We start from the raw sequence: 21738 nt of genomic DNA on the forward strand, positions 1-21738 counted from the left end.
CTTATTTCACGACCGAAGGAGGATAATAGACTGTAAGAAGAATATAAGGTAAGTAAACTGATATTTGTAAAAAAATGTAAAACTGATCCAGGGTTCTAAAACCTTCCCTGAAAGACATCACAACATATTACTAATAATTTTAGGTATTTTAACGCCAATTATTTGTTAAATGGTGCTGAATTGGGTAGAACTGTAACAACTTTTTCACAAAAGGGGTTCAAATGCCAGCGGTACGAACGGGCAGATCAATGACAAAAAGGGCTGAATTTGGTACAAATGTACCAAGTGTGGCAACGCTGGTCATGACCATTTTAATAACTACGTGACTCAAAATAAGACGATAAATTATGACTCATGTTCAAGGTAATTATAAGAAATATTAATGACAAACGGTCAGTGGTGATCTCATTATCTTGGTCATATGTACTTACCTAGTGCATAATTTTATGCAATATTTGTTTGCCAATTCAAAATATTGGAACAAATATTAATAATTTGAACTATATTTAAGATTCAAATTTAGATTAATACTACTTTAATGAGGAACAAGAAATCCATACATTTCTACATCTTTCTCTCTATATCTATCTATCTATTAATATACAGAGTGTTTTAAAACAACACCAACAACGTTTGGGAGGTGATTCCTGACACCAAGATAAGACAAAACGAATAGGCCAACCTGGGTGCAGAAATGCTTCCTTTCGGAGTTATAGGCTGCCGAAGACAGAAAAAATGAACATTAAAGTCCATAGCTCCAATACTAGCAGACCTACTGTAGTCGGGTCAACGCTTCACTTAGGAAATAGTATGTGCCCTATCCAAATATCCAAGTTTCAGAATTCTGCGGTACTTCCGCAACAAATTTTATAGTTGGTGAGTACTTCAAATTATATGCCCCTATCCAAACTCCCTCTATAAAAATTGTTGCGTGAGCCCCTTAAGACTCTGAAACATGTATTTTTGGATAGCTCACATATTAGTTCCTAAGTGAAGTCTTGTCCCAACTACGGTACGTCCCATAGTTTAGGAGCTATGGACCTTTAAAGTACATTTTTTTCACGTTTTCGGCAGCATATAGCTCCGAAAGGAAGCATTTGTGCACCCAGGTTGGTCTATACTTTTCGTATTATCTGGGTTGCAGAAATCACCTCCCAAAAGTTGTCGTTGTTGTTTTGAAACGCCCTGTATATATATAAATGAAAGGGATATTGCTGTTTGTGATTACATGTCGGGAAAACGAAGAATAGCTTAAGTGACTTTTGAAACATAGTTAATACCTACTTTGAGCTGGGTTATTGTTATGTTACGTTGATTAAGGGCGCACACTGAGGGTGATAGAAGAGGTTCAAAAATTTATGTAAAAAACAGTACTTCCCAACCGTCAATTTATGGAGGTAAAACTCAGTATGTAAACTCCTCATTAAAAGTCATTGAACATACTTAACAGCATTTTTGAGAATTTTCGTTTTAAGGAGGAAAGGGAGACATTTTTTATATTTTTGCTTAACATTGTAAGCAATGTTGCTTGTTGTTTGTGATCACATCACGGGAAAATAGTTGAATAGTTTGAAATGAATTTTTGATTATAGTTAGTACCTACCTTGGGCTAAGATTTTTTTATCAGGTTTCTTTGTTTAAAGACCGTATCCTAAGAGGGTTAAAGGGGCTTCAAAATTTCAGTTAATAATACAGTGTCTCAAGAGCCCGTCAAATTGGAAGGATGAAACTCGATATATAAACTTCTTACTAAAAATAAGTGAACACAAGTCCAGGCGTATTTGAGTTTCCGTCTATAGGGAGAGGGAATATTTTTATACGTAATTGATTTTGAAATCAATGTTTTTTGAAGTTCGTGACCTGTCATGGGGAAAACAGTTCCAAAATTTGAAATAATTTTTTGAACATAGTCAATACCTGCCTCAAGCTGGAATGTTATCATATAACTCTGATTCAAAATTTGTTCCAAAAATAGAATAACTTATGGAATTTTTATTGTTACACTTTTATTGATGTGTTTCCAAATGGGGAGAGGATCCTCAAATATTTTTCATGAACGTTCTTCCTGTGCAAAGAACAGGCATTTCAGCTAATGCAAGGTAACGAGGAAAGTTCTTGCCTTTTTTGATATCTCATTAATCATGCGCTCACAAAGAGGATACGAAAGGATGAACGTGCATGTCAAGCGATCGGGAGTTAGTCTGAGCATCCATCTTCAGTAATACAGATATGAAGCGCACGTACATCAGTCATAGCTCGTCCAGTGTCGAAGAGAAATGGAGGTATCGAAACAGCTTGTTCGCGTGTGGTTATTGTATGTCTTTAAAGTGGACCTGTCAGCTGGCGCATTAAGTCGCGTCATATACTAGGCATTTGGAGAGAATGCAAAAAAATGAAAAATGAAATCTTTGAGTTTTACGTCCCACGGTTATGCCGGTTAGGCTAAAGGAGACGGTGATAATGAGAGATGAGTGAAATGGTGGAATGAAGAAAGTGGGAGGAAACGGGAGAACCCCGAGAAAACCCACGAGCACGGTGTTTGTCCACCACAAAGTTCACTTGGCGGGGGCTGGGATCGAACCCGGGACCCCAAGCACCAGAGGTGAACGCTCTACCACTGATGGAGAGAATGCAGTGAACGAACGCACTGCCAGGCATTGGTTCCAGATATTCCGTTCGGAAAATGTGAGCCCTTCGGATGAACCTCGCAGTGTCGGATGATAAGGTCTTTAAGAAGCTATCGAGGAGGATAGTGGTCTGACGTGTGATGAATTTGCAGAAAGGTTTCATGTTTCCGCTGACACAGTCAGACTGCACCTGCATGGGATAGTGAAGTCATACAAGTTAAGCAAGTGGGTACCCCACACATTGTAACACTCAACAAGGAACAACGAGTAACAGTTTGTTCGAGTCCGTGCTCACTCAGCACCTAAACACACCCATCTTTTATCGTTTGCTCACTGGTGACTAAAACTAGGTCCTCTATGACACTCCTAAGCGTACCAGACATTGGTTGTCGCTAGGTGACGCTGTTCCCCACACTTCAAGACCATCTCTTCACCGACGAAAGGTTATGCTCTCTGTACAGTGGAATTGTCGGCAAGTGATGCTTTATGAGCTCCTTCCACCTGGTCAGACCATCACTGCCGATCTCTACTATCAGCAATTGCAAAGGGGACACTGTGCATCACGGCAGAAGGAGCCGGCATTGGTGAATCGCAAGAGTATGCTGTTCCTGTACGACGATGCCAAGCCATATGTGGCAAGGAGGACTAGGAAGATCCATCAGCAACTTGATTAGAAGACACTGTGCCATGCACTATTTTCACCGGACCTTGCGCCAACGGACCTATTTCTTTCCCTTGACAACTACCTCTGTGTGGGATCCTTCGCAAATGAGGGAGATCTACTTAATGCACTCACGGGCTTCTTCGCATCTACGAGCGCCGAGTATTATTACCAGGGTATTGTGCAGCTGCAGTGACGTTGGCAAAAGATGTTGGATGCTGATGGAGAGTACTTCGAAACCCAAAGGTACGTACCATCCCATGTATTGCTCTTTGGTTATCACTCTGTACAACGGCAAGATATTTTAGTTACCTTGTATAACAATTAGATTTTTTGTGATTGCACCACAGGAAAATGACAGCAACGTTTAAAATGAATTTTTGATATAGTTATTAGCTACATCGAATAGTTTTTTTTATTATGTTACTTTGATTAAAATTCGTATCCTAAGAGGGAATTCAAATTTTATGTGTATAGTTTTTCACGATTCTTTCAAATTGAAAAGACAGAATTTAGTATAACAAAAATAAACTCCTTAAAGGGGAGGAGGAAGAGGCATAGGTTTATAATTTGGTTCTTCACACCAAAAGGATATTGTCTGTTATTTGTGATTGTATCACGGGAATAGTTTGGAATGGATTTTGTAACATTGTTAGTACCTACCTTGAGCTAAGATTTTTATCATGCTACTTTGATTAAAGAACATACCCTAATGGGAGTAAAGGAGCTTAAAATATCAGCCAAAAATACAGGATATAATGAGCTCGGGAAGCTAGGAAGAAGAAACTCTGTACATATACTTCTCATTAAATAAAAAGGACATGACTCTCTCCGTTTCTGAAACTTTTCGTTTTAAGAGGGGAATAAGGACCTTTTCTATGATTTCTTTCTTCACATTGAAGTCAATGTTTTCTGAAGTCTGTGATCGTATCACGGGAAAACGGTTCAATAATTTGATATTCTCCATACACATATTCTTCCCGGGCGAGGAAGTGACATTTCAGTTAGTATATATATATATATATATATATATATATATATATATATATATATATATATATATATATATATATATATATATATATATATATATATATATATATAGACTATAGACTATAGACTATAGACTATTTATCTTGATACGACCTTGTAAGTTTTAAACTAATAAACAAAAAAAAAACTATATAAAAGTTTATACGTGCAAAAATATCGGCTGGAAGACATACTTTGGCATACTCTGTAATACTATAAGATTTTTTGATGTATATAATACTGTATCGTCCTTAGTTTGTAACATAGCATAACAAGTGTGGTATTTTATGTTTTCTTGTTACATGTAGATTTAAAATTCGTAATAACCTGACATAGTGGCGTTTGAAATGAAATTTTTCAGTTTAATTTCCCACTTTTATATACTTGTTAGGCTAAGGAAGACGGATAATTAAAGCAAATGTACGATAATGGAAGAATTGGTGGAAGATAATGTGACTGGAAACGGGAATACTCTAAGAAAACCCTTGGACACGATTCCACCGGGAACTTCTTTGGCCGGGGGTCGAACCAAGGACCCTGCGTAGAAGAAGTAAGCGCTCTATCACAGAGCCACCGTGCTCCGATAGTGGCATATGAAAAAATACAATGTTATGTTGGGTTTGCAGCACTGTTAATCTTATGGTATGGCTTAGTATGTTAAACAATGTCCCCCATCCAATATCTGCACGGTACAAACTTTTAGCTTTCTTCTTTAATTGGTTTCAAGAACGTATCAAAATAAATTTTGTATCCTACATTACCAGTATATGGTTGTTTGTGTGTAGCTCAAAACACCAGTACTGAAACAACCATTTAAAGCTATCTTCATTAAAGCCTATATAATTATTGCAGCCATATACCTAGGCAGCAAATAAAGTATTATTTGAGAAGTTAGAAAATAGTTGTTATGGTGAAGAAAAAGTAGAAAGAAATACATCATGATTTTTATAATCAAAAATGTATTTGCATAAATTATATATTTCTGTAACAAATATAAATAATAAATAACATTTAGCTTTCTTATATACACAAACAGGACAAATAAAAACAATAATAACAGCGATTAAGTGGGAAGTAGCCACGAAAAGTCAGACTATCTTTAATGAATAACAACATATTTTCAACAACAAAAAATGAAAACTACCATATTTGAAGATCAGACAGTAAAGTAACATGACATTATTAGTTTCTCACTTCAAGATGAAAAACAGAAAGCCATAATGCTTAATATCAAGATATATTTAATTCCTTTTTTCTTTGTTAATTTATTTCCGAAATAACATAAATATCACCTCTACTATATGTACAGTCACATATAGTTGCCTTCAAAATAGCATGACATTAGTTAACTAAGAACGACATGTATATATTCCCTAAATCCACAGATAGAAAATGGTTACATTCATCACTTCGGTATGTTACCATTTACTGTTAATAAACCTTTCAGCTATACTTATAAATTAATATTATTCGTAATTTACCCAATAAAATTTGTTTTAAAGAACTCTTGAATATTATTAATTTGATATGCAAGGAGCAAAATTATTCATTTTTTTAAATATACCTTACGCAGTGAACGCTGAAGTTTTAAGAATTTCCTATAAACAATGATTATTTTCATTCAAAATTACTACATTTTCATTCTCATTACGTAATTTTGTTTCAGAATGATCGAATATATAACCCCTCTTGGAAATATTATAAATGCTCCGTGCATACGAAAATCAGCCTTATTTACCAACAAAAAATTCCAGTAACACCAAAGTACATATAAAAATTACATTTACGTAAACCAGATATATATGTATATATATATATTGAAAAATGAACCCACATGAGTCAATATACAAAAACAATTTTATATAGCCCTTTAGCTAGCTTCTTTTAATTTTCTTGAAAATAACATTTACTTTTCAGATGTATGATAACACTGCACCTTAAATCACAGCACTCCAATAGCATATAGGAAAAACAAGGCATTCTATAAGCAATGTGGAAGTAACATTTATATCGTGGTTCAATATACAATGTTAATAATATTTTTATATATTACAAACCAAACTAAATGCTGATTGTATTACTATACATGTATGACAAATGTCACTACTAACAAATATGAACAGCTACTGCAATCTATTCCAATCATAGTGACGACTATAATGTTTAAATTCTGTTAATGTTTGTGTTTGTATTGGTGGCTACGTCTCATTTACACGCTTTTTAAAGAAATATACAACAAAACACAACAATACGCTCACACAGTAGTAAGACAAAGTTACTAACACATATAAAAACAAGATTGCATTGTGTGGCAGCAAAACAACTCAGTAGGCTAACAAAGTACAAAACTTATAAAAACGTAAATAAAGTTTAAATGTAACTCTGATAATTTTTATATTGAAAAGAAACACAATTCAACTAATTAATTATATACTGATATACAATTAATAAGGATCAGTATATAAATTAATTGTAAAATGTAAATACTGCCAAAAGCCCATTTAGAAAAACATTAATCACACAAGCATAGTTTTATAGTTAATATTTGCTTTAGAATTGTATACAGAATAATTTCACTCTTAGATAAATTTATGAAAGATTTTATTTAATATGACAAACGAGGTACTTCATAGTATTATATTCCAAAAGAAAATTCTTTATTGTAAATATAGCCAAATTCTTACTAAAAAAGGTATAAGATGAGGATGTAATTATAAGCATCTTGGAAAATATTTAAAAATTAAAAAGTAATAGGAAAATAAAAAACAGCGCATTTTACAAAATTTTACTCCGAAAACCCACAATTTTTTCACTAAGCCAGATCAGCAAATTTATTTTCAGGATTTTACAGAAGCTACGAAAGTGTATCCTAAACGCTAAATCTAAATTTAAGTTACAACTTCTAATATCTAATCACAATAAGGTGCAACCGAGAAAAAATATCGGTAAATAAGTATACTTATTAGCAAATATTACATAAAACCTATACATGCTTTTTCGTATGGAAACGGTATATGTTTTCAAATGCATTTCTTTCATTTTCTTGAAAAAATCTTACTTTATCATTTATCAGAATTACATTATTTTCAAACACATAATATAAAGACAATAATTACAAACTAGAGATACAAGAGATCGTCACATGCTTTAAAAAAAATAGAAAAGCATAATTTCCTTAACAGTTTCAGTGAATGTAATTGAAGAACATGATATCTTGCTCCTTAAACCGTTTTCAGAAATATTAAAGAATATTTTTTATTACTACATGTTAAACTTTGCTTAGAATTGCCAACTTTCAAAGTTCATCCTCAAATTATTTTCTACAGTCAGTTCTGTTAAATACTCGTAAATTCACGCAAATCAAATTGTATGTGGAAGAATGATTTAGTAAGTTTACATTTGTCACTTTTTTTTATTCAATGTTATTTCTGTAAAAGAAGATAAAATTTCTTAATATTGATTTAAGGTTCATGTATGTAAATTCTTAGCACGATATGAGATAGTCAGAGATTTCTAATATTTAATTCCTGAAATAATATGTGATATTTATTAACACAATTTACAATTTAGGCACACTTTTCAAGGGAGAGAGTGTTTTAGATAACTTTTGTATTGCGAATGTAGAAAGTCACGAAGATAGAAGAAGAGTACCATAAAAGTAGGAAGATGAATGAAGCTAATAATGCGTAAAGTAAGTTTTATTTTTGGCCTATCTCAGCAAATTTGTTTATAAAATTTAGAAAGTAGAACTGAATGCAATTTAAATACATAAATAGTTTCGTCAAAAATAAGAGTATCATTTATAGGGAGCGGCATTTGTCATTTGCTTTATGTTCCTTAGGCAACACCTAAGTTCTGAAAGACAGGACGTACGATTGAATTTGAGTTTACTGAGGCTTTTCAGTAACATACTGTTTTCTTAGCAAAGTTTGAACTACGAATAACACTTCAAATGAGAGGTTACTGAGAAGTTCCCTTTTGCAGTAAGGTACTTGAATAGTTTCTAGTAAGTTACTATAAGAACAAGAAAATTCCTTTTCATAATATCATTTAAAACTCAACGTTTTGGTAGTATTTATATATTGCACAGTGTTTGAATTTTGAAATGTAATTATTTTAAAAGTAATTTTAAAAACTATAGAAAGCTGACAATCTTATTGAATTATTTTCGTTCAGCAGAAATATTTTAAAACATATGCTAACGAATGAAAGTACGTACGAAGATCGCACTTATTTCTGATGAAGACTGTAAATCCAATTTGAAGTAATTTTATTTAAATATAGTATGCTTAATTAAGATATAGTAACCCCTAAATTAGCACTAAAAATTTTAAACCTATTTTGGTTATATTTTAATTTACTATATTTGAATTTAAACATTTGTTATGGGGTGCAAAATTTAATCTTAATACCAGACATAAATTAAGCACATTGGTATAACTAATTTTCTTTTTATTTTGAAAACTGTTTCTCTTATTAATTAACCCTCGGAACCCCTATGCATCCCAAGAAATACTGGGTTACTTTTTGATCCAATAAACAATGAATTATCGTTTCGCATTTTATTTTACAGAAAACACTGAACAGGTACGTAAAATATACATAGGATTCTAGACGATTGCAGAATAGTTAAAGTACAAAATGAACAAACTTTTCTGAGTTTCCAGGTCATTTTGACCTGATTTTGAAGTTCCGAGAGCTAACATGTGTTACTGCCATACTAAACAAAAGTTAGGAAAAACTTATTATTAGAAATAGAAAACGATAATATACAGTCAAGCTCTGGGCTTCTTAGCACACGAATATTCCTTCAGTCTATAGAGATCGATGTACATGTTTTACCTTCCGACCGGAAGTATAAAGCCATATTCGAGAAAATAATAGCTCTATGTTAGTTCTTATCTTAGATTACAGACAATGCTATTCAAGGAACAACACTGGGCTTAAGCAGTACAATAGCGCATACACACAGAACCACAATACAATATCGGTGACGTAGCCGAATATAGTGTGGAATTGGTATTGGATGGACTGATTTTGCTTGCACGTTGATATCAACAGCAAAGATTATACATAATATATAATAACATACTTCCACGTCGCGAAGTTATGTAGGAACATTTCATCTCCCAATATTCCCTATAAATTATGTGTACTTGTTAATGTCTACTCCTTACAGAGAAGTCACTTCTGAATGCCATAATTAAGAAAATTCTCGCACCATTTCGTTGCATCTTCAACATTTGTGCAACACATGGGATATGCAAGTGGAGATTTCGATTCTATTGCACATCTCTGACACAATGTTTTCAGGTCACTCTGTAAAAAGAGAAAAGAAGTTCGTCAGCATTTCATTATTACATTAACTGTACATACAGAAATTTTTTATTACAGGATGAAAAGTGAGTTCTATATAGAAACTCTACGAGCCTCTGGTATAAGGAGCTTCCTTATGACTAGTTGCTTAATATTTCTACTTTTGTGCAAAGAACCCAGGTTTCATTCCTTGTAGGAATACATTGGTTCGTTTCCTGAATAAAGTATCAGCTCTATTTCCCATTGAACTTTTGTATTGAATGCGAACCCCAAAGGTTTCCGCCAGGCAATGAAGAATATCTAATACTTGGAAAGTGACGTAGGTAGATCGACAAAATTCAATTAAATTAAATAATAACTAATTGAAAATTTTTATAAACGAGAAATTTCGGCGTCGTCATAATTTTAGTCACCCAAATTTATACTAGCAGAATTTATAGTCGGACTGAACTTATACTCGAACCAACACAGTAGAGTCGTTTGATTGTCTAAGAGCTTCTGAGATATTATATACGTTTTGAACCTCTAGATTCCTCGAGTCGAAAATCGAAAGCCCGGCTTCGTGCGAATTAGATCTGGTGGAAATGTGTCTGTATACAAACTGTGGTGGCTTTAGTTAACTTCTTTTTGTGTAAATATTTGATGACAGACACACACGACACACACACGTTCTTACCTTCTTTTGTACAGGGTGTTTCAAAACAACACCGACAACGTTTAGAAGGTGATTCCTGACACCAAGATGAGACAAAAAGTATAGACCAATCTGGGTGCACAAATGCTTCCCTTCGAAGTTATAGACTGCCAAAAACATGAAAAAATTAATTTTAAAGGTCCATACCTTCAAAATTATGGGACCTACCATAGTCGGGTCAAGGTTTTACTCAGGAACTAGTATGTGCCCTATCCAAATATCCAAGTTTCAGAATCCTGCGGTACTTCCGCAAAAAATTTTATAGAGATAGTTGGTGAGTAGGGCCTACTTCAAGTTATATGCCCGTAGCTAAACTACCTCTATAAAAATTATTGCGTGAGTACCGCAGGATACTGAAACATGTATTTTTCAATCGTTCCTAAGTGAAGTCTTGACAAGACTATGGTAGCTTCCATAGCTTTGGAGCTATGGACCTTTGAAGTTCATTTCTTCATGTTTTCGGCAGCATGTAACTCCGAAAGGAAGCATTTGTGCACCCAGATTGGTCTATCATTTTTGTCTTATCTTTGTGTCAAGAATCACCTCCCAATTGTTGCCGGTGTTGTTTTGAAACACCCTGTATATTATGTGCTAGCGTCAATTAGCCGCTTCGCTGAGTTAAAATAAGAAAATGTAGTAATATGTTCCATTACTCAGTTCCTTTTCCCTGTTACTAAAGCGCTCGCCATTTTCGATATATTTTTATAAATTTATATCCTCTCCCCCTCCCCCAAGTTGCGAGAATGAATTTGGATTTAAACCGCATCGGAAGAAGTGTCACTGTTCATCTCAGCGACCCCGAAAACTACGAATTAGAAACTAATATCGGTCATTTTCGATCATTTTTATGCATCTCCCCCTCTCCCTTCCTTAAGTTGCACCGTCAAAGTGAAAAAAAAAATATAAATAAATAAATAAAAATTCTAGGCCCGAACCCCAGCTATGTTGAAAAGTTGATCGAAATTGGTGGTTCAAGATTTATTAAGTCACAAACATAGTCAGTTTCATTTTTATTTATGTAGATATAGATAGATAGATAAGAAAGGTCTTGAAAACAATTACATTAGTTTATACAATAGCTTTTTCCATATTCTATCCGCCTTACTTGCTAATTTTTTTTAAGTACTTCCTTGGCTTGAAATATTCACTAAAACTTATAAAGAAATGGAGATGAGCTTAGTGAAGACCTTTAAACTGCAAAACGAATAATACAAACTCGAGTATCACACGACGAGATCATCAGCTAGTGCTTTCAGAGCTTCAAAACCAATGTATTTCTATAGTAAGACAATATCATTTGAAGTTATAATGAAGAATATTCACAATGTATTGAATAAGGTTTGCTAAATTAATCTTCACATTATAACACAACACAATTATTACTTTGTGTTTGCTGAAGGACTTCAGGTGTTAAAATTTGTATCTGCAGGAACTAGACTAAAACGACACATTAGTGTTTTCGAAGCTAATGAATTTGGTTGTACCATACTGGTTCCAGTTTTGCTTGGGGATCACATATAGCGTATCTTTGCAGTTACATTTTCTAATTTTTGTCTGTCCCACCCGTAGGAACAAGATCAACCTGTAGAGAAGACAATTGCATATTATACTCATGTGCTTCTAGATTCATCATTCTTCTGCACCTGTACTTTTTAGTTATAACATAAAGGTAACCAAAAAAGTTCTGTCGCTTTTGATAGAGATCTGTGTTCAATTGGCGTGCAAATCGTGAGTTGAAAGCGAATGGAGATAAGGCGAAGGTCAGTTGTTGGTGTGGGTATATCCAACATAATACCTGGTAGTGGCAGTTCAGATACACCGTGAACGTGCGTAAGGACGGGGTGAACATGGGACCTCCACAGAGCGTCAGAAGAACGTGTATGCGGTACGAGTTCAAACTGGGATCAAACGCCGCTACAGCAGGGCGGAAGATATGTCAGGCCTTTGGTGGGGGTGTCGTGACTACGCGGACAGTACAACAGTGGTTAACAAGTTTAAGGACGGTGACGAAACACTCGAAGACGCACCACCTGCCAGAAGACAAACACATGTACGAAATGAAGATCTTTAGGCAGCAATTGAGGCGAACAGTTGTCAGACATGTGAGAAACTGGGACTACAATTCAGTGTGAGTGATGAAACCATTTGGCAGCACCTCCAACTTGGGAAGCACTACAAGTTCGGTCGAAGGATCCCGCATGATTTAAGTCCGGACTAGAAGGCAACGCGAGCAAACACCTGAGTTTCTTTGCTGTTTCGTCTGAAGGACGAGCCATTTCTGGACAAACTGTTGACATATGATGAAAAATGGGTCCTGTACGAAGCTCCACGGCGTCGTCATCATTGATTAGCATAACATTAATCGGTTCCAAAACAGCCGAAAGCAACGCTGCACCAGAAGATGATTCTCCCGTGTGTTTGGTGTACTGCTCGCGGCATCGTGCACCGGGAACTGCTACTAGCTGGTCAGAGCATCAATACAACTGTGTACTGTCAGCAGTTGAGCCGTGCTCAAGAAAAACTCAAAACTCTGAAGCCAGCACTTGTGAAACGCAAAGGGGTTCTCCTGTTACAGGACAACGCTAAGCCCCACGTGGCTAGGATGACCCGGGCACCATTGGATGGGAAACACTGTTACATCCGCCATACTCCGCCGTTAGATTTTCACCTGTTTCATTCTTTGGATAATCACCTTAGAGGACGCCAGTTCAAATCCCTAGTAGAGGTGAAAAATTCACTTGATACCTTCTTCGCTTCACGGCCCACCAAGTTCATTTTTGATCTTCCAGGTGTCTTAGGTGACATATCGATGTTCGAAGGTTTTGGGTGAAAAATCGACAGAACTTTCTTTGTTACCTTTATACTAAAATAATCCCTTGTTCAATTGTAAAAATGACTTTTCTCTTTTATCATCTGTATTCGTTATATATTAACTGGCCTCAATTTGAATAGCAATAGAGAGAATTAAGTGTCTCTTAATGGCACTACAGTAAGTGTAATGTTTAAAGATTTAAGGAAATTTGCAGCATTAACTAAAGAAGGCAACAACACCAGTACTATCAGCGTAAACCATAAAGATCGCAACGTATAAAAGGGTTATTTTGAAGATCTTAGAAACAGCCTGCAGATACAAAAATATCTATACTTGAATCCACTCATATGCATATATACACTGATTTTTCTATAGTTTTATGTGGGACTTATAAGTTCATTTCATTGTGGTTGCTTTTCTTTAATTTGTTTATCTTCATTCTTGGTAAGAAATACATTTCTATTGCAGTCACTATTATTATTATTATTATTATTATTATTATTATTATTATTATTATTATTATTATTATTATTATTATTATTATTATTATTATTATTATTATTATTATTATATTAGTTATTGCATAACTATTCGCATTTCAAACAACATAATTGAGACAATTTTTGTCTATTCATTATTTAGTACTAGTACTGAAATCACGTTAGCAGTTAGTGTTCTAGCTTCGCAATCGAGAAATCTAGGTTCAAGTCGCACGGACGGTGAATCTTACTGAGGTTTCTGAAGATTTTTTCCCAGTTCCACCAGGTGAATGCCGGAATGGTTCCCTTAAATATAGCATATGACTGACTTCTCTTCCTCGCTGTTGTTGCTATTGTTGATAATTGCTATATTTTTCAGTGTAAATATCCGTTATATATGATGTAAGGGGAAGGTTCCAAATAAAGAAATAAATGGCGTTTCCACTTTCTCCAGAGAAGTAAAGGTATTTTTCTTCTATTTCTTTCTCCGTTACTAAAAACTAACTGAACTGTGAAATTACGAAGCCCCTTTAAGTCCTGATCAATTTCTTTTAAAATCCACCCATGAATTTTCATAATAAAATTGACGATATTGTACTATGCTTGCGGGAATCTTTAAAACTAGTCCTATATTTTAGAACGAATTGTATAGAATAATCTCGCGAAGCTCTTTATATGCACAAAAAATCTAATATTTTATGATATACTTACCGAAACTTCACATAAATTAGGCTTCTCGCCAACCCATGCTAATCCATCATACAACATAGGTCCTGCTGGTTTAGCGTCTGCTTGATTGTGGGTTGAGATCAACACTGTGAGTACCACCAAGGTATAACAGAGAATTACAACTAGAGAATGCATCTGTAATAAACAAGAATTGAAAACCATTAGTATAATAATTTATTCAAACTGTTTTAATGTGCAGTTTTAAAGACAAAAGAAGTAAAGAGGCTACTATACTGGATGGTTTTAAATGAAATTTACAAACTTTCGAGGAATCTTTACTACAGCTAATTATTGTAATTAAATACTTGTCAAAAAACGGTCTCACTTTAGAAGAAAATGTTATATTGGATATATTATATTCGTTTTGAAGACGTAGAAAAATGCTATATACGACAGTCTTAGAAAAGTTATCAATATAACTGCGAATTGAATGTAGAGAAACCACTAACAACGATTTAGTGTTAAAAAAACGAAGTTTTCCCGGAAATGAAATCCTTAATATGGAAAGTTATGCCTTTTAAGTTTAAAGAGACTGATATTGTGCGAATCAATGATTATGGGGGAGTTAAGTTAACAATGAAAATTTTGTGCCCCCATTTCGAATCGAACTGAAAGACCACGTTCGTGGGAAGAATTCAGTATTACAGCTCACATTTCATTGCTAATGGTTCTAAAATTTACCGCAATTTTGTCTTAGACGAAACTAATAAATAGCAAAGTCTCATTTAATATACAGGGTAATTCAAATGCTAATGGAATTCAAGAGATGACTTCTTGAGTTGAGTTTATTTCAGTTTAGCGTCCCTTTCAGCAACGAGGTTATATGAGACTCTTTCAGTTTAGCGTGGGATCCCAACCACATGAACTCGCGACGGGAATCGAACCCGGGTCTTCCACGCCAAAAGCGCGTGATCTAGCCGCTTAGGCAGGAGGAAGCTCGAGATGACTTCTTGTAACGAACGTTACAAACTTTTTTTAAAATAGAAAATTAATTTTTAGAAGCGACAATATCAACCTCCTATAATTTGGTATTGAATAAATGCCTTAATAGCTATTAAGTTCTCCTGTATAAGGAATTAATTTTAAAATATTCCACGAATAATAGACCTATTGGAAAAGACACTCAAAAGCTAACATGCATCTCTTCATAAAAATATTTGACAATCATTTACACAGTACAATGCATAAAATACTTGAGTTACTAAACTGTTCTAAAGATATTGTTGTTTAACGTTAGTGGCACATATATTTAAAGTTATACTTTTTCGAAATTATTACACTCTATACTCTCTCCTGCATTACATTTCTCGGAATCATAACAATTTTTGATCAATCTCTATTCTTTTTCATTATTTTTGATTTATTGGAAGGGATCATACTTCGGGAAGGTTGTACACACATTTTCAATTAGTCCTATTTAAGCAATTACTTGCCAATGTCGAAATCGATTTCTTTTCAATATTCTTTTTTAAACTTTAATATTATGATATTGTTCACAAAAGTAGTTTATCTTATTCCCAATAATGAAGCACTTTGATAATTTAATTATTTAGTAAATCCATTTAAATCTTTACATATTATGTGTATCTTTTGATGAAGCACTAAAATATCTACAAAAGATGGATGACTAGTCATCATTGAAGAAAAAACTTTTCTTAGATAAATTATTTTTGATTACATACAAATTTATATAAAATGTTGGCCATTTTTCCGGAAATCATTTTAAGGTAAATTGTTTGAAATTAAACTTGTTCACTTATTGGAAATATCAAAAAGAAAACAACAAGGAAAAAGATGTGGAAGCATGTGGGGTTTGTTCGGTACGGTCACGACGGTTCGAATTTAAGCTTAAACTGTAGATTGATATTTCATATTGCTTCAGAGCTGGAAAAGAATCCTAAACTTTAATTAGCAATTAAAAGAGAGATTAGAAACTAATTGATTATTTGGAATCCTGCTTTCAGTAGCTTTGATCACGACATAAGAAATGTTTTTTTTTTTTTTTTTTTTTTAAATCCGAGTCTAGACGAAAAGCATGACAATTCTCATCTTGTTTTTGAGAAGAAATTTCACGAGTCTTATGGATAACATCATTTCACCCGACCATTAGATACCAACCACTATTTTAGTTCCATAGTATAAAATTTATAAATTGATAAAGTAATTGTACGAACACAATGAAGAACATTTATCAATGTTTAACGACACGCAAGTCACGACACAATATACTCCAAGGGGCCGCGGAGGCTCAGTGGTAGAGCGTTCACCTCTGGTGCATGTGGTCCCGGGTTCAAACCCTGCTCCCGCCAAGTGAACTTTGTGGTGGACATACACCGTGTGTGGGGGTTTTCTCGGGGTTCTCCCGTTTCCTCCCACTTTCTTCATTCCACCATTTCATTCATTTCTCATAATCACCGTCTCCTTTAGCTTAACCGGCATAATTGTGGGATGTAAAACTCAAAGATTTCATTTCATTTTCAATATACTCCAATAATAAATATGGATTTAAATATTATAATATTACACGCCTCGTGACGTAGGAGGTTTCTGATAACTTCTAGATGAAATTAAGAAAAGAAACGGCAAAATTTTGTACATACATTTGCAAAATAAGACTCGAAGAACTTTTCCAGAATCGAGGTGATACGAGCAAGAATTCTTCGAGAATCGAAATGAGAGAGACTTATACACAGTTTACGAAATGAGACGAAAACATTAGCTTTCAGTCCTATCTAGAACATTACATTCTCTCAACGCACAAGAAAAGGGAATCAAAATTCTCCGATTCATACAAAAGAAAATGTAGATGTTTTCATACCCGTTTCCTGCTTTCAATGTAACGCTTTAAAATTACAGAAAATATTTGTAGTTACTAGTATCCATTATGTATATATTGCTAGAATGCATTAGTTTGTATTAGAAACACACACTGCATTGCTTCTAATGCAACTCTTGCACTATAAATGATCTACTTGATGGAGTTACGTTTAATGCTTTTTATCTGCGTTCTAGGAGGGGAATCTAATACATAATGTCGTTCAGCGTAGAATAGTTAGTCAAACGTTATGCACGTTTTGAAACACTGAATTTTCATTTAAAAAAAAAACTATTGAAACTAAACGTATGATCATTGCAATGCGAAAGATATTCCGTAAGTCCCAACACGGACGTTGGCTTCTTGTTTGACGTGATCAGCAGAGAATTCCAATAACGCACCAGCATACATTCCTTATTCACAGAGTACACCTTTGTAGTAAACAAATTCAGTTTTAACACAATTCACAACGTTGAAACACATTTGATTGTAAGATAAAATGATGATACCACACCTTAGAATGTTTGATTTCTTGTGATGAACAAGACACAGACGAAACTGGAGCAAAACGCCCGAAGAAACTCAACATTCGATTGATTGTTCCTATGTGATCGCCTGAACTAAACTAACCACCAAGTTACTAAATCTTGTACTATAAACAGAAGTTAATCAAGCATCTTATAATCACGTGAATATGTGAAAGTTTGACCAGAAGTTCTAAGTCCAAGTATTTTTTCTTGGTAGTACGAAAAGCAGTAGTGAGGAACGTTTAAATAATGTGTCTAGGTCCTCATTCCTTAGTAAATGACGTATGAAAAAGAATTGCATACAGAAGGGAAATTCCTATCAAATGAGTTTTTCTATTTTTGCATTTAGTAGGGAATGTCTGTTGAGTGATCAATTTTGAGCACGTGTTCTAAGTTTTTTTTTTTTTAAGGAATAAGGGTGGGCACGAAGATGTAGGGGAAAATGATGCTTACAGTTTCTTCACAAATGATGAAAAGAATAAAAATGGTTTTTATCCTCTATGGCATTGATCCTTGGTCTATGCTCTTGTCAAGGGTCAGTGTCAATCACCAATCGCAATGAGATCATTATTTAGACGGTTACTGGACGGTGTCTCGCATGATAGAAAAATGTGAAAAATCATACTGAATAGTTGCTCAAGACTTTTTTTTCTATTTCCGGGAAATGAGTTCAGAAAAATCATAGATGAAAAAATCTCTTTACAAGACTAATTGTAGAATAACAATTAGAATTCAATTAAAAATTCGCTGTATGGAACTCTAATCTAATGTGAAGTTCATTTTATCTCCTTTATTTAGTGCTGAAAACTGCAGTGATACTATCTGAAAGTTCGGCAATAGAGAATTTGTCGTTCTGTTGTCTTGTATAAGAGCCTGTTGATTAATACCCGCAAGGTTTTTTTTTCCTTCTCGTTCTCTCTTGTACCCATATATTTTGAACCTTTGCTTGCAGTGCTGGGATTTGAAATTACAAAGTTCAGGCTGGAAAACATGCCTTCGGTACAAAGCAGAATAGTGACAAATCTCTATTTAAGAATAGGTTCAATCCTTCATAATATTGTTATACTCGTAATATAATGATGGAACTCATTTCTCTCTGCTCTTAAGCTTAAAAAAAAAAAAAAAAATCATTGTGTGCCTAAGACCTGTCTTTTGCTCTGATATTTCTTGTTAAAGTGAAAACGTAAAATAACGAGCAATTTATTAGAATGAAAGATTTCACAGGAATTGTTGGTACTAAGAATTCGATGTAAAAAAACAAAAATTGAAGAACAGAAATAATTCTATCCCCTAAAAGCCATAATGTCTATTTCTATCTATCTATCTATCTATCTATATATATCTATATCTATATCTATATATCTATCTATATATATCTATATCTATCTATCTATCTATATATATATATATATATATATATATATATATATATATATATATATATATATATATATATATATATATATATATAATTTCTGTATACAATGTACATAATATTCTTCCAAAATGAAGATATGTCTTTGTTTAAGGATATAATTCCTGGTTATTTTTAGATATAAATCACATAGGAATAGAGAATTCGATCCTGAACATTCCTGATATACGTGCTATATGGATTATTTTTCCAGAGAAGAAATTTATAATATTAAATCCAAGCATATGCTTAAAACAATCTAGGTATGTAGTTACTTCTATTAAGAATCTTAAGCACAAATGTATGTCACGAAAAATTACATTTTTCGATTGTAATATTATTTAAAACAAAGAAGACTATGATATAAGTAACACTTTTAAGAGGAGAACATGGATAGATTGTATCAAGAAATGAAGAGCATCCAGAGAAGACACAGTCATTGTTAATCCACACATATTTTCTCATTATGTGATTGGTATCTGACGATGGTTACTTCGTCCATAAGTTCCTTCCGCGGGAAATGAAAGGTAATACACGTACAAATGAGAAAAAAAAACTCGAAGAGATTTTCAATTAAAGAAGAGAAGAGCAGAGAGGAATTCTGTGAGTCGAATGTTATTGTGAAGACAATGTTAAAACAAAAGTAGTTTATCAAATTGAGCTTTCAAGTTTAATCCTACAACCAATTCAAAAGTATACTAAAACCTAGACCCGTTGTTTGATTAAAACTAAAATGTTGGCAATTTACTGCTGTGGATTTATTAGCTTCATGAACAAAGTTGATTAATTATAGTATCTAAATTTCTATGGCGTCCGTTATTTTGTTTACTTTCAGCGATAACTTTACAGATACATGTTAAATATTTGTTGAATATTAGATACAAGATATTGCTATTTCGCTCTTTCGCTATTGACTGCTAAATGATTGATTATATCCTACATAGCAATACAGGCACGCTTTCGATACCTGAAAATAATGCAAATAATCAGATCAAAATGCAAATAGATGCAAACAAATAGAATGAACATGTGATTTACTTCAGAAATAGGGTGGGATTTGCAGAGTTTTAGCTGGGTAACCTTCAGGAAATGATAATTAATACGTCAAGAAGGATGAGTGACTAATAGGTAGGATTTTAGGAAAGTGAGAGGGAAAAAAAATGAGATTTGAATTGAGTTTTCAGGAGAAAATCTACTGGTTGACGTTTGTTTCTGTGGCTAAAAATTTTCTGGTTTCCCAAGTAGTATTGTTAAAGTGAAGTTTCAGGCTGCCATATAAATATACGTTACAAAAAGTAAAAGAAAAGCCGGCTTCCTTTCGGGACAGGCTCTGAAGAGCAAGGGGCAAAGACACCACACGTTTTTGACTTCCGCTTTCATGGAGCTTATGTAGTAAACACCAAGTTCTAGTATCTTGATTTTCCCAGGTTGCTCCAACTACCCATTTTAAGTAGAATGGTTGAATTCGGATTGAACTAGTGCCATCCAGTTTGTAGGTAGACACTTTGCCAAATAAGTTTCAGCTCAAAGATATGTAAGCAGGCACAATTTGAATTTTCTTTTAATGCTATCTTTTACAAACAAACCCAAAGACAAAATAAATGTTACGAAAAACAATTTCGACAGTGAATCGTGAGAAAAGTACACATTTCATCATTTATTTTTATCCGAGTTTGCTACGCTGAATTACTGTGAAAGTAATCAACAACATTTGTGTACAGAACTATTATTATGACAAATAATTTTTCATTCTATTTCAAACGGCGCCAAAATTCCTACTATATAAGAAAAAAACTGTAGTTAAAAGATCATTTCAGAAACTTAAAAGAAACCAGATAACGGTGGTAAAAAGAAGTTCTTGACCTATATAGCACAACCTTATTTTAAAGTTAGTTGTACTAAAACAACTGTTGATGCTGCAATGTACGGCGTATCTTGAACTCTGAACAGTCTTTTGCTGACATAGACATGTTTTATTGTCAACATACTTTAAATGTTTGAGTGTTTATTATGAGTGTCTGCACGCTGCAGCTTCATGTCTATTTCTGTAGACAAAAGAAACACATGCACAACTTACATGAGATTAATTTGAACATATCTAAATATCATATTTATCTTTACAGAAACCTTTAGAAATCATAAGCAAGTAAAGAATGAATTATGCATCGATATGAACAAAGAGAAGACTGAAGTTAATTATTTAATGGGCTACAATGATAAATTTTACTTAATGGACACTGAATAACAAAATAATGCATCTTTTATTCAAAAGGTAACGTTGATGCTTTGTGAAGAAAGAAGACAATGGTAAACACAATTACAAGATGTTAAATTATTGAGTTACACTTGCAATGGGCAAAACGGAAGTATTTCGAAAAGAAGGAAAAACTGCTCACCATAACGTCCACATGGTATAAAATAGAAGTTACTATTGACAGTTCAAAACATAAAGAAAACGAAATTTACTTTTTTGACTCTTGCCGAAGTAGAATGGAATGAAAACATTCTTATTTCCACCAATCACAGGCAAAATAGTATCGCACCATTAAAAATTGTCAGCTTCATAGAAATATCTTTTGCAAGAAACTTTTATTACCTAAATAGAATTTAACGAGTTTTGTATACTATATTC

The 21738-nt window shown here is 33.7% G+C and overlaps 1 protein-coding gene across 1 annotated transcript; it reads right to left on the minus strand.

Moving 5' to 3' along the window:
* Positions 1–5541: 5541 nt before the first annotated feature.
* LOC145660587 (uncharacterized) lies at positions 5542–17830 on the minus strand. The gene is made up of 3 exons (XM_081725835.1): positions 17680–17830; positions 14333–14485; positions 5542–9639 (listed from the first exon to the last, which is right to left on the minus strand). The coding sequence occupies exons 1-3, from the start codon at positions 17752–17754 to the stop codon at positions 9505–9507; spliced, it is 363 nt and encodes a 120-aa protein (XP_081581961.1). The 5' UTR covers positions 17755–17830; the 3' UTR covers positions 5542–9504.
* Between the last annotated feature and the right edge of the window lie 3908 nt (positions 17831–21738).

Source organism: Thermobia domestica, chromosome 9, assembly GCF_964235325.1.
Source record: "Thermobia domestica chromosome 9, izTheDome1.hap1.1, whole genome shotgun sequence".
Taxonomy (NCBI): Eukaryota; Metazoa; Arthropoda; class Insecta; order Zygentoma; family Lepismatidae; genus Thermobia; species Thermobia domestica.

Excerpts from the sequence above, each read along its gene's own strand:
- LOC145660587 (XM_081725835.1), bottom strand. The coding sequence starts at position 17,754 with ATGTTGAGTTTCTTCGGGCGTTTTGCTCCAGTTTCGTCTGTGTCTTGT. Across the intron at positions 14,486-17,679 it reads AAGAAATCAAACATTCTAAG|ATGCATTCTCTAGTTGTAAT; the intron begins GTGTGGTATCAT and ends TGTTTATTACAG. Across the intron at positions 9,640-14,332 it reads CTAATTTATGTGAAGTTTCG|AGTGACCTGAAAACATTGTG; the intron begins GTAAGTATATCA and ends CTCTTTTTACAG.